The following is a 19,644-nucleotide window of genomic DNA, read 5'->3' as shown; positions in this document are numbered from 1 at the left end:
TTCACAAAATAGAGTCAACAATACACATAGACATCAAAACCCCAATTTCCACCCTGCCAATAGAGGATGGGAGAATCAATATTATGGGGAGAGAAGAGGTCCCCCCAGATTTGATGAACATTTCCCTCCCCCTAGATATGAAGGGCATTTTAGAAATCCCAATTACAAAGGGAGGAATTATATCCCCAATTTTAGATATGGCCAGAAAGAATTTGATACACATAGGGATAATAGGCCCTATACACCTATTGCAAAAACCCAATCTCCAGCCCAACACTCCCCGTCTTCTTTTTTGGACTCAGTCAGAAAAAGACATTTGGATCCAAAGAAGAAGGGGGAATGTGTGGAAACCTCACAAAAATCTCAGGTAGGGGAGAGAAAGAAAAGAACCCTACCAGAAGAGGAACTAGAGGAGGGGCCAGATTTAAAGAAAAGAGGCTACGAGAAAGATGTGTGACATCTCCCTCTCGAGGAATTTTTAATTTATCCTCAGTTATTTTAACCACTGACCAAAAGAAGGTTCTAGACAGGGGTTTGACCTTCTCACGCTCATGCCTACCGAACTCATTCCAATTATACACTGACCTCCAAAAATTCATGCGAAACCTCACATTAAAGAGACACTTTATTAAACTAGATAAGGAAGGTAATGAAGTTCCAAATAAAACAGGAGTGTCTATTGTTCCACCTGAGGTTGCTATAGGTGAGAATTTAGAACTCACACAAGGTTTGAGACACACGCACTTTAAGGGGAAATCCAAATTTTACCCCTCCCACTCTAAAGGTCACCATGTTGAGACTTTTTTCAACATGGTTAATAATGACTTCACTCTAATGAGTAGTAATATGAAGTCGAGTGACATAAAACATAATCTCACTAAAAAAGAAAGTCTAGCATTAAAATTCTTGAAGGAGAATAATAATTTGATAATTAGACAGGCGGATAAGGGAGGTGGTGTCGTTCTACAGAACCGAAAGGACTATGAAGGAGAAGCTTTGCGGCTCCTGAATGACACCACTTCATACTCTAGGCTTAAAAAAGACCCAACAGTGGATTTTTTAAATTTACTTAGATCACTGTTGGATCAAGCATTAAACTCTGGTGTCATCACCAAGACTGAGTATGAATTTTTGTTTACAAGTTCCCCCAAGATCCCGATATTTTATCACCTCCCAAAAACCCACAAATCAATAATAAATCCCCCAGGCAGACCGATAATTTCGGGAATAGATAGTCTAACAGCCAATTTGTCCCAGTATGTTGACCACTTTTTGCAACCCTATGTCGAAAAACTCCCTTCCCATCTAAGGGACTCCACGTCATTGCTCAATTTGATACAAAATTTAAAGTGGAAGGATTCGTATAGATGGTTAACTTGTGATGTGCAGGCCCTATACACTAATATACCACATCAACAGGGCCTAGCATCGGTTAATTTCTTTCTATCTAGCGATGCTGAATTACATGATTTAAATAAAAACTTCATTCTGGATTCCATCCACTTCATCCTGAAACATAATTATTTTATGTTTCTGGAGGAATTTTTCCTGCAGGTTTGCGGAACTGCGATGGGCACCAGATTTGCCCCCAGTTTCGCAAACCTATATATGGGAGAATGGGAGCATAATAGCATCCTTAATAACAATCCCTTTAGAGGAAATATCATTATTTGGCGTCGCTTTATAGACGATATTATATGTCTGTGGGATGGGGACCAACATTCTGTAAGCCTTTTTTTGAAGTATATAAATAATAACAACAGAAACTTGACATTTACCCATGTGGAAAGTGTCAAGGAAATTAACTTCTTAGATTTAAATTTGAGGGTGTCTGATGAGGGAAACCTCATAAGCAAAACTAATTTCAAGGATGTGGATTCAAATAACCTCCTGATGGCCTCAAGTAACCATAAAAAATCTTGGATTCAAAACATACCTGGGGGCCAATTTTACAGGTTGAGAAAAAACTGTAGTTTGGACACAGACTTTGAAAAACAGGCGGGTGACTTAACCTCAAGATTCCTAGAAAGAGGTTATCCCCTTAAAAAACTAACTGATGATCTTGATAGGGTGAGAAAAATAGATAGGAATCAAATGCTAGTTCCAAAAACTAAACATCAAAAGAAACAAACTGTAAGTGAGGAAAAATGTAATGTTGCTTTTATTACAAACTATAATTCTATGACTTCACATATAGAGAGGATTGTAAAAAAGCACTGGTCAATCCTGTCAAATGACCCAATTTTGGGAACACATATCTCTAAGTTCCCAAGGTTCATATATAGAAGAGCAAAAAATCTAAAGAATGCTCTGTCCCCTAGTGACATAAATATTAAAACTATACCTGTGGGAGAAAAAAGATGGTTAAATATTAAAAAACCCTGTGGAAACTTCAAATGTGGAAAATGTTCAGTGTGCAAACACTTACATTCTAATAGTAAAACTTTTGTGTGTCCAAAAACTGAGGACATTTTTGAAATATCTGATTTTATTAATTGTAATTCGGATCATATTGTATACTTAATTGAATGCCCGTGTGGCTTGTTCTATGTTGGACGCACTAAACGCCAATTAAAAACACGTATACAAGAACACATACGAAATATAAAAAATGGTCTGTTAACTCATAGCCTCTCTAAGCACTATGCCTTACATCACAATAAAGACCCCATGTCCCTGCGCTTTAAGGGTATCAAACACGTCCCTAGGAGCAGAAGGGGTGGGGATAGGGTTAAGGATTTATCCTTTCAAGAGACCTTCTGGATATATAAATTGGGCACATTATATCCGGGAGGTCTCAATAAGGATATAGATATATGGTCCCTTTACTGACTACCTCACACTGGTGATATAGTTAGGTTATGCATTTTAAATAACATCTATATTCTGAGCTGGCACATTTTAAATAAAAAAAAAATAAAAAAAAAAAAATTTAAAAAAAACTTTATAAATAAACATTTTATTAATTCTAATTTATGGTTTTAAGGTATCTATGGATTTTTTAGCTCGTGCTTCCTTTTCAAATACTTTTGTTGGTGTTTATTTGAATCACTTTAAATGTTCCAACACATCTACAAATATTAGTGTGTACTAATTCTTTTTTTCTTCATTTTAGAGTCATCTTTTTATGAATTGTTTGTCATTATATGTTTAAATAAAGTTGATTTTAGTTTTTTTGTTAGGATGCATTCTCTGTTGCCATGGAGCTTTCTGACTCCTCCCCGTTGCGTTGCGATTGGCTCAAACCCTAATTGAGGGACTAATCAGTGACGCTGGAGGGGTATATAAAATGCCAATAGACTCATTAGTCTTTATTCCCTGATGAAGAGACCCTCTGTGGTTTCGAAACGCGTTGGATTGAGAACATTTGCGAACCCTCTATATCCCAGCACTCCCAGAGAACCGATCCGGTGTCCTGCAGACTTGCGACGAAGTCTCGCGATCTTGTGACGTCACAGACCCGGAAGTGCTCGACCAGGACGAAAAACCGCGTGTACTCCGCTGCTCCGTTATATACGAGACTTATGCAGTGACGGGCACAACGCATATAAGCGGAGGTCTTTTTCTGGACTGCTGAAGCTGCATTAGCCTTTCTTTAAGGCGAGAGGCCAAAACATCAACGTTTGGAGTGGAGACTTTCCAGGCCCTACACCGAGGTTATTGGAGTGAGAAGGAGAGAGCCACGAGACCATCACAGGCGTCCGTTGGTGTTTGGGTAACAATAACCCTGAAATGCTTGTTTAAATTTTGTTTTATGTACGCACAATACTTACCTTCTTATTTTGGTTACTAAAGATATCATTTAATGCACTATGAGCGTTGTGCGCTGTGTTTCTTGTTTTTTTGTGTGCATTTAGGGGGGACCAGAGCCATCCCTGGTGTCACAGCTGCAGACGCTTCATATATTTCATACTATACACAAGGTCACCTATTTAATTGTATCACAATTATCACGTTATTTATACATTGTTGTTGCGCACTTTTCTTTTGTTCACCAGTGTGTGTGGGGGTCTGGGGTGGTCAGTCAGTATGTGTGGGGGTCTGGGGGGGTCAGTCAGTGTGTGTGGGGGTCTGGGGGGGTCAGTCAGTGTGTGTGGGGGTCTGTCAGTGTGTGGGGGGGTCCGGGGGGGGTCAGTCAGTGTGTGGGGGGGTCAGTCAGTGTGTGGGGGGGTCTGTCAGTGTGTGGGGGGTCCGGGGGGGTCCATCAGTGTGTGGGGGGTCCGGGGGGGGGGGTCCGCACGGGTTGCGCCCGGGTTTTTGTACCACCGCTTCCTGGGGGGCCCGCAAACGCCCGCGTCACTGGAGGGCTGAATGGCGCCGCTGCCAGCCGCTTCTGCGCATGCGCGGCATGGCAGCGGTAGTGGAAGTTAGGCGGGCCCATGTGTGGGCTGGGAGGGAGGTCCCATTCGGGTAAGGAAAGGGTGGGTGGGGGGCTGTCCCGGTCGGGCGGTCTCTGCTGTCCTGGGCAGCAGACGGGGACACATGTCAACAGCCGTGGCAGCGGGCGGGGAACGGCGCCGCTGCCAACCGCTTCTGCGCATGCGTGGCTTTCCTCCAGTCCCCATGATTACTGAGCATGCGCGGCTTGGCAGCGGATGTGCGGGGGGAATGGCGGCCATTAGGAGCGGCGCCGGCGGCTATCGCCGCCGCCGCATCTGATTTGTGGAGCGGGTGTGATGTCAGTGTTGGGGTCGGGCTGAGCCAGAACACAGCCCGGCCTCAACTGCCAGCACTGACGTCACATCCGTTTCATTTCTGTCTCCACAATTCATTTTTGCCCCAGTTCGAATGAGGTGCCACTAAGGAAGTTTCACTTCAAAAAACACATGGAATTTAAAAATGGCCGCCCAGCTGAAGTAATATACAGACTCTGCAAGAATGGTATACAAAGAACACCCGCACAACTTAGCAATGAACCAATGTGAGGTGCAAACTAGGAAGGGACATGATTGTATCAAAGAGAAAAGGAAACCTAGTATATAAGCACTCTGTCACAACTGTGTGTATAGTGGATGTATTCAAATACTTTATTTGTATCAATAAATAAAAAAAGGGGGTTTAAAATAAATATGTACAGTATCAAACAGTACGTGACTGTCAATTTGTAACGTAACTCTGGTAAGTTAGGTTGATATAACGTATGGAGATCCCTGATAGATTTTCAGGATCTGTTGCTATGGTATAGCTGCCTATAGATATAGGAATGGGGCCATAACGGGGCCACCGTATAGGTACCGTCTTGTCCCCTTAGGGACTGGATCAAAGCATGTAGTGATTTACTGTATAGTAATGTATTAATGATCCGTGGCAAGGGTGCGATGATGGTTCCAGTTAATGTGACCACCTATACACATATGTTCAGTACCAGCAGGTAACCTCCTTGACTGTATGGCAAATGATAGAATTACGCTAATAGCATTGGAGACAAACCCATGTAAGAGTTTTTCTTCCCCAGACCCCCACTAGCCTATAGGGCAATGTAATGTGCACTGTGAGGTGAGTTGGTAACCCTCACAGTGTAATCATTGCGCAAATGCAGCCAGATAGGTGCTGATATATGCACTGGCTAAGGCTGATGTGGGGATAGTGGTGTGTCCCCCAGTGATGGTATAAATATGATCTCCTGTGTTGGAGATATTTCTATAAGGAGGACCCTCATAACAATTGCCCAAAAGAGGGTAAGAAACTCGTAAGCACATAAATAGCAAGATTCACATCCAGGAATAAATAAAGCACTAGTAAAACCCTTTGTGTGGAGGGGGTATATAGCGCATCATGCACAGAGCATAGGAATATGGTAGTGCAATGGTTAATACATATATGATGAATATGCTGCGCAGTGAGATGTGTACCTGTCCTGGAGCCTCAAGAGTCAATGGGCTGAAATACGTCAGTTTCTACCACGGAGAGGTAGGTATCGTGCACAGCGGTGCATGTAATCCCGTGGTTCTCGCTCTCCCCACCCCACGCCTCGATAGCAATAATAAATAAACTATTTCTAGCCTCAGTGTAAGGCTGAAAGTAACACGCCGTGACTGGTAAGATACGGTCACTGCGTAGTGTAGCAGGCAAGTGTAAGTATACCAGTGGGAGCGCGAAAACGTCTTAGTAGGGAGAATTTCAAATGCCGGTACCTAACAGCTGATTAGGCTGACCTCTCCTTCCACAGTAAGCTGTGCGGCTGGTAGCCGTTACCCGCATAGACCCCTACACCCGAATACAACTGTCCACGCGTGAGTATAACCACGCATGCACTGTAGGGGGGTGCACAGAGTTAAAAAAAATAGACTTGTAAGCCGTGTGGTGGTATAGATAAATTGATTACCCGATGGAGGCAACCACAAGTGGATATGTATCCACTTATGCTTAATAGAGTGTCATGAGGCTTCCAAAATGAGTATCTATTTGTGCCAAATAAACAATAAATTGGTGTAAATAGAGGAGGTCTGAATCTTGGTGGATCACATGTGAAACCACAGACGCATAGTCCCCTATATCAGCGCTGATCATTTATATATCAGAGCTGATATGCTCGAGGATATGCCTATCTAAACAGTGGGTTTAGGAAGACAGCCCCATATAGAAGGTGGTTACTGCGGTAGGAAGGAATAGTAACCCGCAGAATCACCAAAGTCAAATGCACGGAGGAAGCTGGATATGCGGCAGCAGTAAGGCTTTCGCCGGAGTGCTGTATTCAAATGAAAGGCGTCCCGCGTGTGTATGCAAGTGTGTAGCCAACGCGCGCGTTTCACGTGTGAACGCTTCTTCAGGGCACGTAAGGGGAGGTCCCTGTGTCTGGGTAGACCTTTAAATAGTCACGGTAGGTGTGTCTGTAAGTACACTTAACCCTGTAGTTGCTGAATCAGCACAGATAGTGCATCCCACTGAAAGCAGTGCACCAGGGGTGGGCTGATATTAATAGCAACTGTAACAGCCTGGCCATAATGCTCCTTGTAGATTGCAAATTATATGTTATTTGTCAAGTTTCACAAGGGGCTTGGTATCTGTGGCTAAACAATAAATGTAGCTGTAAGGCATTCTTGTTATTAATGCTCACAAAACATGGGGTAAGTGTAAAGTTCAATTTAATATTTGTTGATATTAGTGATGGTTAGTCAATGTATAGCAAGATGAGTATATATATTCTCAAAGGTAGGACCAGGTAGATCATTATCTTCCTTATTGAAAATAAATATATTGCACATTGTTGGTTTCCGTATCATTATTTCGTGTAACAATTCTATTCTTATGGCAAGCTTCGAGATTGAAGTAGTAGCTATGGGGGTGAATGTGGAACCTTGACGTGAAATGAACTACAATGGTTTAAATAAAGGGGCTAAAAACAAAGCCCTCATTGAGTCCAGATGGACTCAGTGTTCCTAGAGTGTATATCCACCTAGACTCAATTTTGAGTAATTCAGTATCCCAGTCTCCCCGTCTGATTCCTGGAGAGAAATGGTCTATTCCCGTAAATGATATTGCCTTCAGGTCTCCCTTTTGACAGATGTTTACATGGTTAGCAACTGGGGTATCCAGTTTGTTACGGATGGATCCCACATGCTCCACAGGCTCCAGGACAGGTACACATCTCACTGCGCAGCATATTCATCAGCTATGTATTAACCATTGCACTACCATATTCCTATGCTCTGTGCATGATGCGCTATATACCCCCTCCACACAAAGGGTTTTACTAGTGCTTTATTTATTCCTGGTTGTGAATCTTGCTATTTATGTGCTTACGAGTTTTGGGCAATTGTTATGAGGGTCCTCCTTACAGAAATATCTCCAACACAGGAGATCATATTTATACCATCACTGGGGGACACACCACTATCCCCCACATCAGCCTTAGCCAGTGCATATATCAGCACCTATCTGGCTGCATTTGTGCAATGATTACACTGTGAGGGTTACCAACTCACCTCACAGTGCACATTACATTGCCCTATAGGCTAGTGGGGGTCTGGGGAAAAAAAACTCTTACACGTACAGAGAACCTGCACTGCTATTATTAACCTGTGAGGTGCTGACTGGATGGAGACGTGATAGTATCGATTAGAGAAAAAGAACCCAGTCTTATAGCACTCATTCACAACAATTGTATAGTGATAAATTTAAAATACTTTATTAATAACTATGAATAAAAAATAGGGTGTTAAAACGTAATTAAATACTGTGTGGAACAGCACGTGACTGTATCCTTTGGTAACCCACCCTGGTATGGTGTGATCCCTGATTGATACTAGAGATCAGATGCTATAAATTGTAGCTAGCTAAAATATAGGAGATGAGCCAAAGAGAACCCACCGGAATGGACTGTCTCTATTGGAGTGCATCTAGGCGTAGAATACGCTCTAGAGGGATACACTCATAATAATGTGGCATGTACTACGCTAGGTTAGACCTATAAATATCTCCCCCCCAGATAGAGATTGCTCTGGTTTCTGTGTAAGTTCACCATCATAGTTTGAGCTAAATCTCTATTAGGGACATGTATTGCCCGTTCTCTGAGGTGCAGACTATTAGGCAAGCATTCAAGTCTATTGTATAGTGTAAGTAAGCTGGAGCAGCTAGAGGAGATCACCAAGACACCTTGGAGGTGATTTAAGCCCAGATAGGTACTCCTACAGTATTGTAGGTAGGGTATTGGTGATGTCTGCTGTTCTACAGTTGTTAGTGCAGTGCCCCTTACAGTTGTAGCAGTTGTAGCACAGTATACGCTTGGCTGCCACACATATGCACTATGCGCTCATAGATAATTCCCCTTAGCACACCAGGGTCATGTAATGCGCAGGAGGTGGAGGCTGATGTAGGAGCAACCTCCACAGTGATGCGCGGGTAAGTGTGATGGTTGCACTGACTGTAAGGGTTAATATGTGCACATATACAGCTGAGAAGCTACTCAGCAGGTGAAAAATAGCTGCACTTGCCAGCAAAACAGTTTGTACTAGAGTAGGGTACACAGAAGGTTAATATTGAAGTGGGGTTAAAGCCCCAGAACACCCCGTCCCCCCTCTCTAGGAGTTTGAGCAATAGCGTGCACAGATTAATGACATGGGGAGCCGGTCTAGCTGATCATCGCAGTGTCCCCTACATCAGCACTGATCCTGGTTATATCAGTGCCGATGTGCTCGAGGACATGCCTGTCTATCAGGTGGGTAAATTCAGAGACTCCTGGGAACATGGAGGGTCCTGCGATAGTAGTATATAGCGCGATCCCAAATGAAAAACATGCACATCAGGGGAAGTTTTCAAGCATTAACGCGGATCAATATCCTTAAGCTGTAATGGTTAAATAAACAAACTTCCCGCGTGTGCAGGGAGAGAAATGCCGACGCGCGCGTTTCACGTGTTAAAACGCTTCTTCTTGAATTATCTATGAGCGCATAGTGCATATGTGTGGCAGCCAAGCGTATACTGTGCTACAACTGTAAGGGGCACTGCACTAACAACTGTAGAACAGCAGACATCACCAATACCCTACCTACAATACTGTAGGAGTACCTATCTGGGCTTAAATCACCTCCAAGGTGTCTTGGTGATCTCCTCTAGCTGCTCCAGCTTACTTACACTATACAATAGACTTGAATGCTTGCCTAATAGTCTGCACCTCAGAGAACGCGCAATACATGTCCCTAATAGAGATTTAGCTCAAACTATGATGGTGAACTTACACAGAAACCAGAGCAATCTCTATCTGGGGGGGAGATATTTATAGGTCTAACCTAGCGTAGTACATGCCACATTATTATGAGTGTATCCCTCTAGAGCGTATTCTACGCCTAGATGCACTCCAATAGAGACAGTCCATTCCGGTGGGTTCTCTTTGGCCCCTATCCTATATTTTAGGTAGCTACAATTTATAGCATCTGATCTCTAGTATCAATCAGGGATCACACCATATCTACCCACCTATAACAGGGTGGGTTACCAAAGGATACAGTCACGTGCTGTACCACACAGTATTTAATTACGTTTTAACACCCTATTTTTTATTCATAGTTATTAATAAAGTATTTTAAATTTATCACTATACAATTGTTGTGAATGAGTGCTATAAGACTGGGTTCTTTTTCTCTAATCGATACGAAGAAAAACTCTTACATGGGTTTGTCTCCAATGCTATTAGCGTAATTCTATCATTTGCCATACAGTCAAGGAGGTTACCTGCTGGTACTGAACATATGTGTATAGGTGGTCACATTAACTGGAACCATCATCGCACCCTTGCCACGGATCATTAATACATTACTATACAGTAAATCACTACATGCTTTGATCCAGTCCCTAAGGGGACAAGACGGTACCTATACGGTGGCCCCGTTACGGCCCCATTCCTATATCTATAGGCAGCAATACCATAGCAACAGATCCTGAAAATCTATCAGGGATCTCCATACGTTATATCAACCTAACTTACCAGAGTTACGTTACAAATTGACAGTCACGTACTGTTTGATACATATTTATTTTAAACCCCCTTTTTTTATTTATTGATACAAATAAAGTATTTTAATACATCCACTATACATACAGTTGTGACAGAGTGCTTATATACTAGGTTTCCTGTTCTCTTTGATACTCTGCAAGAATGGGGAAGAAAATGTGTTCTTGGTATAAAGAGCCCAGCCACATGGAGCAGTGTCCCTTCAGGCCTTATTCGGATGATCCCTATGTGGCCCCAGAAAAAGGGCTGCAACCCGAGAAATATTTTTTTCAACGTGCCAAGGAACTGCAACAGCAAGCAATGTGCTGTGGTCACAAGGAAGGTACAGAGGTTTTGCTTAGCAAATGCACATCCAGTATCGCTGATGAGAAAGAATGTGTGCACAGTACTGCTGATGTTTCAGAACTTTCCAAAGTAAAAAAGAAAATGTCTACAGAGACGCCTGTGAGAGCTGCAAAGTCTGCCCACCTCTAGGACTACCAACTGGGTTCTAGAGAATACAGTGAAAACAGCTGCAATAGCGCCTCCCAAAGTCAGAAAGAAAAATACACCTGATAGCACAAAAATGGAGCACAAGATGCGGCGTTCCTGTATTGAACCCGACCTCACGGAAGAATGGCCCTTCCGGTCCTATGAGGATAAGGATGAAGATATCTCTTATGGGGAACCTGAAACGGGTCACACCCACAAAACACAGGAGGTACCTGAACTCGGTAAGCACTGAAAAGACCGCTCTCTATGATGACTAATGTGATCGGCAGGAGCAAAAGCAGCAGAGCACTGAATATCTACGCAAGCTAATGCAACTGCAAGAAAACCTGGCGGATAGAGTGAAACTGCTGAAGTTTCAAATAAAGATGGAGACCCCACTATCCCTGATGGGACGGAGTCGTCCAAAACAAAAAGGCGGAAAAAGAAAAGCCGTTCTTCACTTACCGTGGAAGGAACAGACACGTCCACAGATCCCGCTGAGAAGAAGGGGGCCGAGATGCCCTGCAGCCTAGAGAAAATGGAGGATTCGTCACGTGGATGACAGAATATCCAGTGGGCCCAAGGCAGAAGTCGTGTAACCCAAAAAAGCGTCTGTCCGATGCCAACAGTGAGAAACTCTCAATCAACCGTACCAGGGAAGAGGAGCCAGGACCAGTAAGTGACGATCCCTTTACCAGCCCTGAAGATGTACTGCAAGCTGCCAGGCATAACTGTGATCTGCTCCGTGAAGATGTGAAACCGGAGAGAGAAAATAACGCTGAGCTACAAAAGACTGTGCTCGCAATTTACACTGCGGCCAAAACAGAATTGGAGGATTTAAAACGGATCTAGATACTGCAAACATGATTATTACCGCCATGGATGGAAAGCAGAGCAAGTCTGACCGAATGATTACTAATCTGAAACAGAAGTATGAGGAGGCACTGAAAGAGATTAGTCTCTCAACAAGAGGTTCGCAATTGCCATAGAGAGTTGGAAGTCTCTCAGAATGAGGTTCACAATCTCTGTACAGAACTGAATGCCTCACACCAGGAGGTCAACAGTATCCGGACAGAGGTGGACATATCTCAGAATGAGTTTCATACTCTCCACATAGAGCTGGATGTCTCACACTAAGAGATCAGCAATTGACGCACAGAACTGGAAGTCTCTAAAAAGGAACTTCACAGTCTCACCGAGCTGGAAGTCTCTCAAAAAGATGTTCGCAGGCTTAATATGGATCTTAAAGTCTCTCAGAAGGAGCTTCACATCCTCAACCTAGACATAGAAGTCTCACGCCAGGAAACCGGAAGTCTCAACTCAGAAGTTTGTAAATGGAAGGAGGACAACGAAGAGGCCCTGAAAATTATAGAGACTGTAAAAAGAGAAAATACCAGCCTGAAATAGGTAAATTCTGATTTTACTAACAATGTCAGTGAAATGAATAGCAAGCTTCATGAGCTAGAAAAAAGGAATAGACTATTGAAAGATGAAAAATTTGAAGCATTGGACTAACGCACATAAGCAGAGCACCTACGGCAGAACCAACTGCAAGGTCTGCGTACGCACCTCCAGAATGCAGAGGAGAAGAGGTGAACTCTGCAGGAAGAAAATCTGCAGCCTGCTAAGGAAGTACAAGTTCTGCAGGAACGTCTAAGAACCAAGTATGTCCTTGCAGAACCGCACGAAGAACTGAAGGCTACCCTGAGCATCACCAGAACATCGTTGGAGCCAAGTTTAGAGGCCTGGTGACTCTGTATTAAAGGGAGCATGAGAAGGTCCAGAAACTCGAGCAAGAGATGGAGAAGCAGAGTGGCTGCTCCATCCCCAAAAGTCAGTACGCCCAAGAGAAAGAGGCGTGAAAATCGCAAGCAGCGACGACCCTGGCGATGAAATCTGCAGAGCTCCAAAATATGAAGGCCCTGAAAGGAGAATTGCAGGATGCACTCAAGAAACAGGAATCTCTCACTGATGAGTTGAACTTGCAGCAAAGCCTAAAAGTGGAAGGGCTAAAGCTGGCAGCTAAACACACATACCAGCAACTTGCAGCTCTGCAGACGCAGATTGCTGAGCTCAAGATACAGCTCACCAAAAAGAGAGAGAGTGAAGAGGTGCCCGTACATCAAGTGGCCAGCCTGACACTGCGCTATGAGGTCAAGATGGCCGATGACTGCAAATTGCTGGACAATGAGAGGGCCCAGCTGCAGCTGGACAAAGTCTGGGAGGAGCACCGGCAGCTGCAGATCAGAAATAGAGAAAATGAAAGAGATGTAAGCCTTGCTCTGAGTCAGCTGGGAGATCTGGAATCGCATCTCAATTCCATAGAAGCTGAACTGGCAACTGCATTGAGTGGAAAAAGAAGTGTAGGACAGCTTCAAGAACTGAAAACTCAAATAGCTATTCTTGAATGCTCTTTAAATGATGCCATGAAATGGCACGAGTCTAGGATAGTAGAAATAGATTCCGGACATCCGACCAAATTCAAAAGTAAGCTGACAGAGGCTTTGCAAGACCTGAGCATTGGTTACAAGGAATGGACATTTAGTGCTAAATTGGACTCCATGAAAAAGATGATGAGAGAAAGCTATTGGCGTAAATGGTCGACGACTGTCGCCATACTGTCTGCCTACAAAGAAAGGATCGCCCGACGCAGGGGAAAACCCATGACCAAGCGGTCAGTAGAAAGACTGTACTTGGAAAAAGTCCTCCTCGAGCAACTGAAAAGTGCTGATCTCAAGCACCTTCTGGAGGAGAAACTAAAAACCTGGAGAAAGGGCTCCAATCCCAGTTGGACTGAGGGCTGTCGTTCTCCATCCACTCTTTCGAGCCACAGGCATATCTCGAGTGAGAGTGGAAGGATGGGCTTTGGCCGCGGTAAGCCCGAGCTTCCCAGGAACAGGGCAGGTATGTAACAGGGACGTATCCCTGTTTAAATAAAGCAGCCTCAGAGCTCTGAGAATCCAACAGAGAGATCGTTGATTGCAGCCACTCAATTAACTAGTCTCCACCTGGACTTATGAGAGCTCTGTAAAAAGCCTCATGTGACTGGTGAAAAGTGATAAAACGCCGCAAAAAACTTAATAGGTTATCACTGTAAATTCAGTTAAGTGAATACAACACTCGTAAAATTAATTAATTAAAGTGCACGTACAGTATATAACACATAAATATTGTGAAGATATAAAAACCAAAAAAATGTGGTGAAAAGAATAATAAAGTTTTGACCCCCTGCTCGAACCCTCTGGTGGGATATGTTTTCACTTGTCCCTCAGTGTTGTAGTAGATTCACAGATTCCAGGGGGAGCATAGAGGGAAAAACACAAAAGCACAGAAAATCTAAGTGCAGGAGAAATACAAAGTGAAACAAATGTCAGCTCCAATCTTGGCTCTTGTGAAAGGCCTACTTACAAACTGAGAATATCAACAGCAGTGTGTAATCAAGGCTATCAGCAGTCTATCCAAGGTGAGTGTCAGCTCAGCACGGATTGAGGGAGAAGCAGCTCCAGTACTCAAGAAGATATAGCCCCAATATAGAGAGGAAAAAGCATCCTGCAGCCACCATAAGATCTCTGCCACCAGTCTTCACTCCATCGCGTCTCCGCGGGTCTGGGCATCTGACGTCAGATCCGGTTTTCAGGTAGCAACCTCGCGGCCTGCGGCTCCTCTCCAAGAATGCTCCGTATGGTGAAAGGACTCCCACTCAACCGGTTTCGCCACGTGATATCGTCAGCTTGGTCATGTGAGACACAGGAGACATTCCATAGCTCACATTTGGCTGACATAAGGAGGACAGAACATAGATTTCCTTAGCCCACAACTGGGCTGACCTGAGGAAAAGATGATGTCTTGATGCACACAGATGGACTGTATGCTGACCGCAAGACAAGGGGACAAGACCTCTATACCTGGACACAGAGAGTGCCATAGCACACAAGGATGCTGACCCAGGAGAACAGAGAGGCCTTCCCCTACAGCTACAACAAACAGATAAGAGACTTTCTTGTTGGACGTGTGTGTGTGTGTGTGTGTGTGTGTGTGTGTGTGTGTGTGTGTATATATATATATATATATATAATATATATTAACTAAATTACCAAGTAATTATTATTATTATTGAAGTATTTAAACTTTATACTTATAACCATATATGTTTTGTCAATTGGATGTAGCATTGGGCACCCCTGTCTTTTGTTGTGTGAGTGTGTGTGTGTGTGTGTGTATATATATACACACACACACACACACACACACACACACACACACACACACACACACACACACACACACAATAGATATAAATACACACACAACAAAAGACAGGGGTGCCCAATGCTACATCCAATTGACAAAACATATATGGTAATAAGTATAAAGTTTAAATACTTCAATAATAATAATTACTTGGTTATTTAGTTAAACCCTTTGGCCAAAGCGTCGTAAGCCTGCATACCAAACGTCAAGGTATAACCTAAAATGCAGGTCCTACACTACACTGTGAACCCTTCCCTTTACCTCTGTATGGGGGGAAAGAACCACAGTAGGTCTTGTTCTTGCAGCAAAGTGAAAATACCTCCCAAGTAAAAAGGTGAGGAGGAGTGACCTCTGGGGGGGGGGGGGAGGTGCCACCTACCTCCATTACAATTATTACCAGTCAGAAATTGATTAACACATATTCCCAGCTAGCTCAAACTCTTACACCCACCACATCATGAATATATATTTATGTCAAAAAAGTGTGCTACTGGGCGTGACAAATGTATACAACAAAAGACAGGGTTGCCCAATGCTACATCCAATTGACAAAACATATATGTGCACACAAGGATGCTGACCCAGGAGAACAGAGAGGCCTTCCAATACAGCAACAACAACATAAACAGATAAGAGACTTTCTTATTGGCCATATGTGTGTGTGTGTGTGTGTATGTATATATTTTTTTTGTTCGTTTGTTTGGGGTGGTAATCAGCCTAGTTACCCACCCAGTTAGAGCATATACAGTACTGTCTAGTTATTCTCCAAAGTGGAGCAGGTTTTTCTTTTATGTTTTGTGTTTACATTGTTAAAGAAACAGGCAATAAAGCCTTATATTAATTTCACCCTAAAAAGGTCTACATTTGCATACCTTTTACAGGGTCACAGCAGTGATCACACACATGGTCGCGGCGGGCAGTCACACACAGACTGAAGGAGTCATAGTGGCGGTCACACATACGCACAGACAGACAGAAGGGGTCACGACGGGCGGTCACACACATGCTGAAGTGATCGCGGCGGACGGGTACAAAGACACACAGAATGGGTCGCGGCGGGCGGTCACACAGACAGGCTGAAGGGGTCACAGGGTTCTTGTGTTACTCTGCAGTGACAGGGATGGGAGAGTCAAAGGATATTACAGTCTGTGTCAGAGGGGCTGGCTGGACATGCTTTCGGCTGGTCCATACATACAGGATATGGTGCCCCATACATACATGGAATGGTCTACCAAAAAAAAGAGATAATCCATATATACATGGCATGGTCTATACATACATTAAATGGTAATACGATACATATGACACCATGCACATACATGTGATGGTCATACATACACCAGATGGTCATACGTACACAGTCCACCACCATCTTGCCCAGCTCTCTCGCCCCATAAACGGTCTTCACCATCTCGATGGGGTTGGAGGGTCTGAACACGTCCACCGAGCTGACCTGGACCTGAGGGGGCTTCCCAGTGCCCAGCGAGACCACCACTCCCAGCTTCTTCACCCGCTCACCGTTCCCCTGCAAGAAAGCGGGAAGACCCGGCAGTATCAGCACACCGCACCTAGCAGAAACTTAATCGGACATCCTCAGCGAAGCATCACCGCAGGGGAACAATGCACCGCAGGGGCTGGGTCACCTTCAGGTTATAAATCCTGGTCAGGCAGGAGAGGAACTGGTCTACTGATACAACTTCCACTTCAAAGGCCAGTTTTGTTAAAGCCTATTTAACCCGTTTATTGCCCTGGCACCAGCTGCTACCATGGCAAGCTCTGTCTATGGTTTGGATGTGTTTGGGCGGTGGCGGCCATTTTATTCTCCTTGTGATGCGTGAGGGACAGCTAAAGGAAGGGGGCTTTTATTATTTAATTTTGTTTTCTGGCGAGTTGCTGCTTTTAATCATCCCATCCCCGCTTCGCTGCCTGAGAGGGCCGGCCTTGCATGGCAAGAGGGGTAGCAAGAGGGGGCTTCTCACCCGGCGCTTAAGGCAGGAGTTGTGCTCGTGGATCTCGGTGAGGGCGTCCAGGGTGGGATTATTGGAGAGCAGCCCCCCGTCCAGGAAGCGACCAATCGGGCGGAAGTATGTGGGGGCCGCACCACTAGAGCGGGCAGCTCGCCACACCAGCTGATCTGTGGAGATGGGGAGCGAGAGAGAGAGAGCAAAGGGGAGAGAGGAGCGGGCGAGCGAGCAGAGAGGGCGAGTGAGGAGCAAGAGGCAGGGCGAGCAAGGGTCGAGAGGCAGGGCAAGCGATGGGTAGGGCGAGCGAGCAGTATGGGGCAGGACAAGCGAGCAGCGTAGGGCAGGCCAGGTGAGCAGCATGGGGCAGGGCGGGCGAGCAGAGAGCAAGAGGCAGGGCGAGCGAGCAGCGAGGGGCAGGGCGAGCGAGCAGCGAGGGGCAGGGCGAGAGAGCAGCGAGGGGCAGGGCGAGCGAGCAGCGATGGGCAGCGCGAGCGAGCAGCGAGGGGCAGGGCGGGCGAGGGGCGGAGAGAGAAGTAAACCGAGGAAGATAGAAGATAAAGAGATAGAGACAGACAGATAGGCACACAGCCACATCAGTACACAGAGACAGACAGGCGGATAGATAGGCACACATACACATCAGTACACAGAGACAGACAGGCGGATAGATAGGCACACATACACATCAGTACACAGAGACTGACAGGCGGATAGATAGGCACACAGGCACATCAGTACACAGAGACAGACAGGCGGATAGATAGGCACACATACACATCAGTACACAGAGACTGACAGGCGGATAGATAGGCACACAGCCACATCAGTACACAGAGACAGACAGGCGGATAGATAGGCACACAGGCACATCAGTACACAGAGACAGACACGCGGATAGATAGGCACACATACACATCAGTACACAGAGACAGACAGGCGGATAGATAGGCACACAGACACATCAGTACACAGAGACAGACAGGCGGATATATAGGCACACAGGCACATCAGTACACAGAGACAGACAGGCGGATAGATAGGCACACATACACATCAGTACACAGAGAAAGACAGGTGGATAGATAGGCACACATACACATCAGTACACAGAGACTGACAGGTGGATAGATAGGCACACATACACATCAGTACACAGAGAAAGACAGGTGGATAGATAGGCACACATACACATCACTACACAGAGACAGACAGGCGGATAGATAGGCACACATACACATCAGTACACAGAGACAGACAGGCGGATTGATAGGCACACAGACACATCAGTACACAGAGACAGACAGGCGGATAGATAGGCACACATACACATCAGTACACAGAGACAGACAGGCAGATAGATAGGCACACAGACATCAGTACACAGAGACAGACAGGCGGATAGATAGGCACACATACACATCAGTACACAGAGAAAGACAGGTGGATAGATAGGCACACATACATATCAGTACACAGAGACTGACAGGTGGATAGATAGGCACACATACACATCAGTACACAGAGACAGACAGGCGGATAGATAGGCACACATACACATCAGTACACAGAGAGAGACAGGCGGATAGATAGGCACACAGGCACATCAGTACACAGAGACAGACAGGCGGATAGATAGGCACACAGACATCAGTACACAGAGACAGACAGACGGATAGATAGGCACACAGACATCAGTACACAGAGACAGACAGGCGGATAGATAGGCACACAGACACATCAGTACACAGAGACAGACAGACGGATAGATAGACACACACACATCAGTACACAGAGACAGACAGACGGATAGATAGGCACACATACACATCAGTACACAGAGACAGACAGGCGGATAGATAGGCACACAGACATCAGTACACAGAGACAGACAGGCAGATAGATAGGCACACAGCCACATCAGTACACAGAGACAGACAGTCGGATAGATAGGCACACAGGCACATCAGTACACAGAGACAGACAGACGGATAGATAGACACACAGACATCAGTACACAGAGACAGACAGGCGGATAGATAGACACACAGACACATCAGTACACAGAGACAGACAGACGGATAGATAGGCACACACACATCAGTACACAGAGACAGACAGACGGATAGATAGGCACACATACACATCAGTACACAGAGACAGACAGGCGGATAGATAGGCACACAGACATCAGTACACAGAGAGAGACAGGCGGATAGATAGGCACACAGGCACATCAGTACACAGAGACAGACAGGCGGATAGATAGGCACACAGGCACATCAGTACACAGAGACAGACAGGCGGATAGATAGGCACACAGACATCAGTACACAGAGACAGACAGGCAGATAGATAGGCACACAGACATCAGTACACAGAGCCAGACAGGCGGATAGATAGGCACACAGACATCAGTACACAGAGACAGACAGGCAGATAGATAGGCACACATACACATCAGTACACAGAGACAGACAGACGGATAGATAGGCACACAGACATCAGTAC

At 45.0% G+C, this 19,644-nt stretch overlaps 1 protein-coding gene across 6 annotated transcripts in view; it reads right to left on the bottom strand.

The window, feature by feature from the left end:
- PLA2G6 (phospholipase A2 group VI) overlaps nucleotides 1-19,644 on the bottom strand; it is a 95,031-nt gene that overhangs the window by 2,704 nt on the left and 72,683 nt on the right. For all 6 annotated transcript variants that reach the window (XM_075573683.1, XM_075573686.1, XM_075573684.1 and 3 more), the window contains 2 exons: nucleotides 17,152-17,306; nucleotides 16,530-16,697 (listed from right to left, as the gene is read on the bottom strand). In XM_075573683.1, the coding sequence (XP_075429798.1) occupies nucleotides 16,530-16,697; nucleotides 17,152-17,306 (323 nt within the window). The remainder of the gene's footprint in view (nucleotides 1-16,529; nucleotides 16,698-17,151; nucleotides 17,307-19,644) is intronic.

The sequence above is a fragment of the Ascaphus truei genome, chromosome 17, assembly GCF_040206685.1.
Source record: "Ascaphus truei isolate aAscTru1 chromosome 17, aAscTru1.hap1, whole genome shotgun sequence".
Taxonomy (NCBI): Eukaryota; Metazoa; Chordata; class Amphibia; order Anura; family Ascaphidae; genus Ascaphus; species Ascaphus truei.
This window is presented reverse-complemented; position numbering and strand designations above follow the sequence as displayed.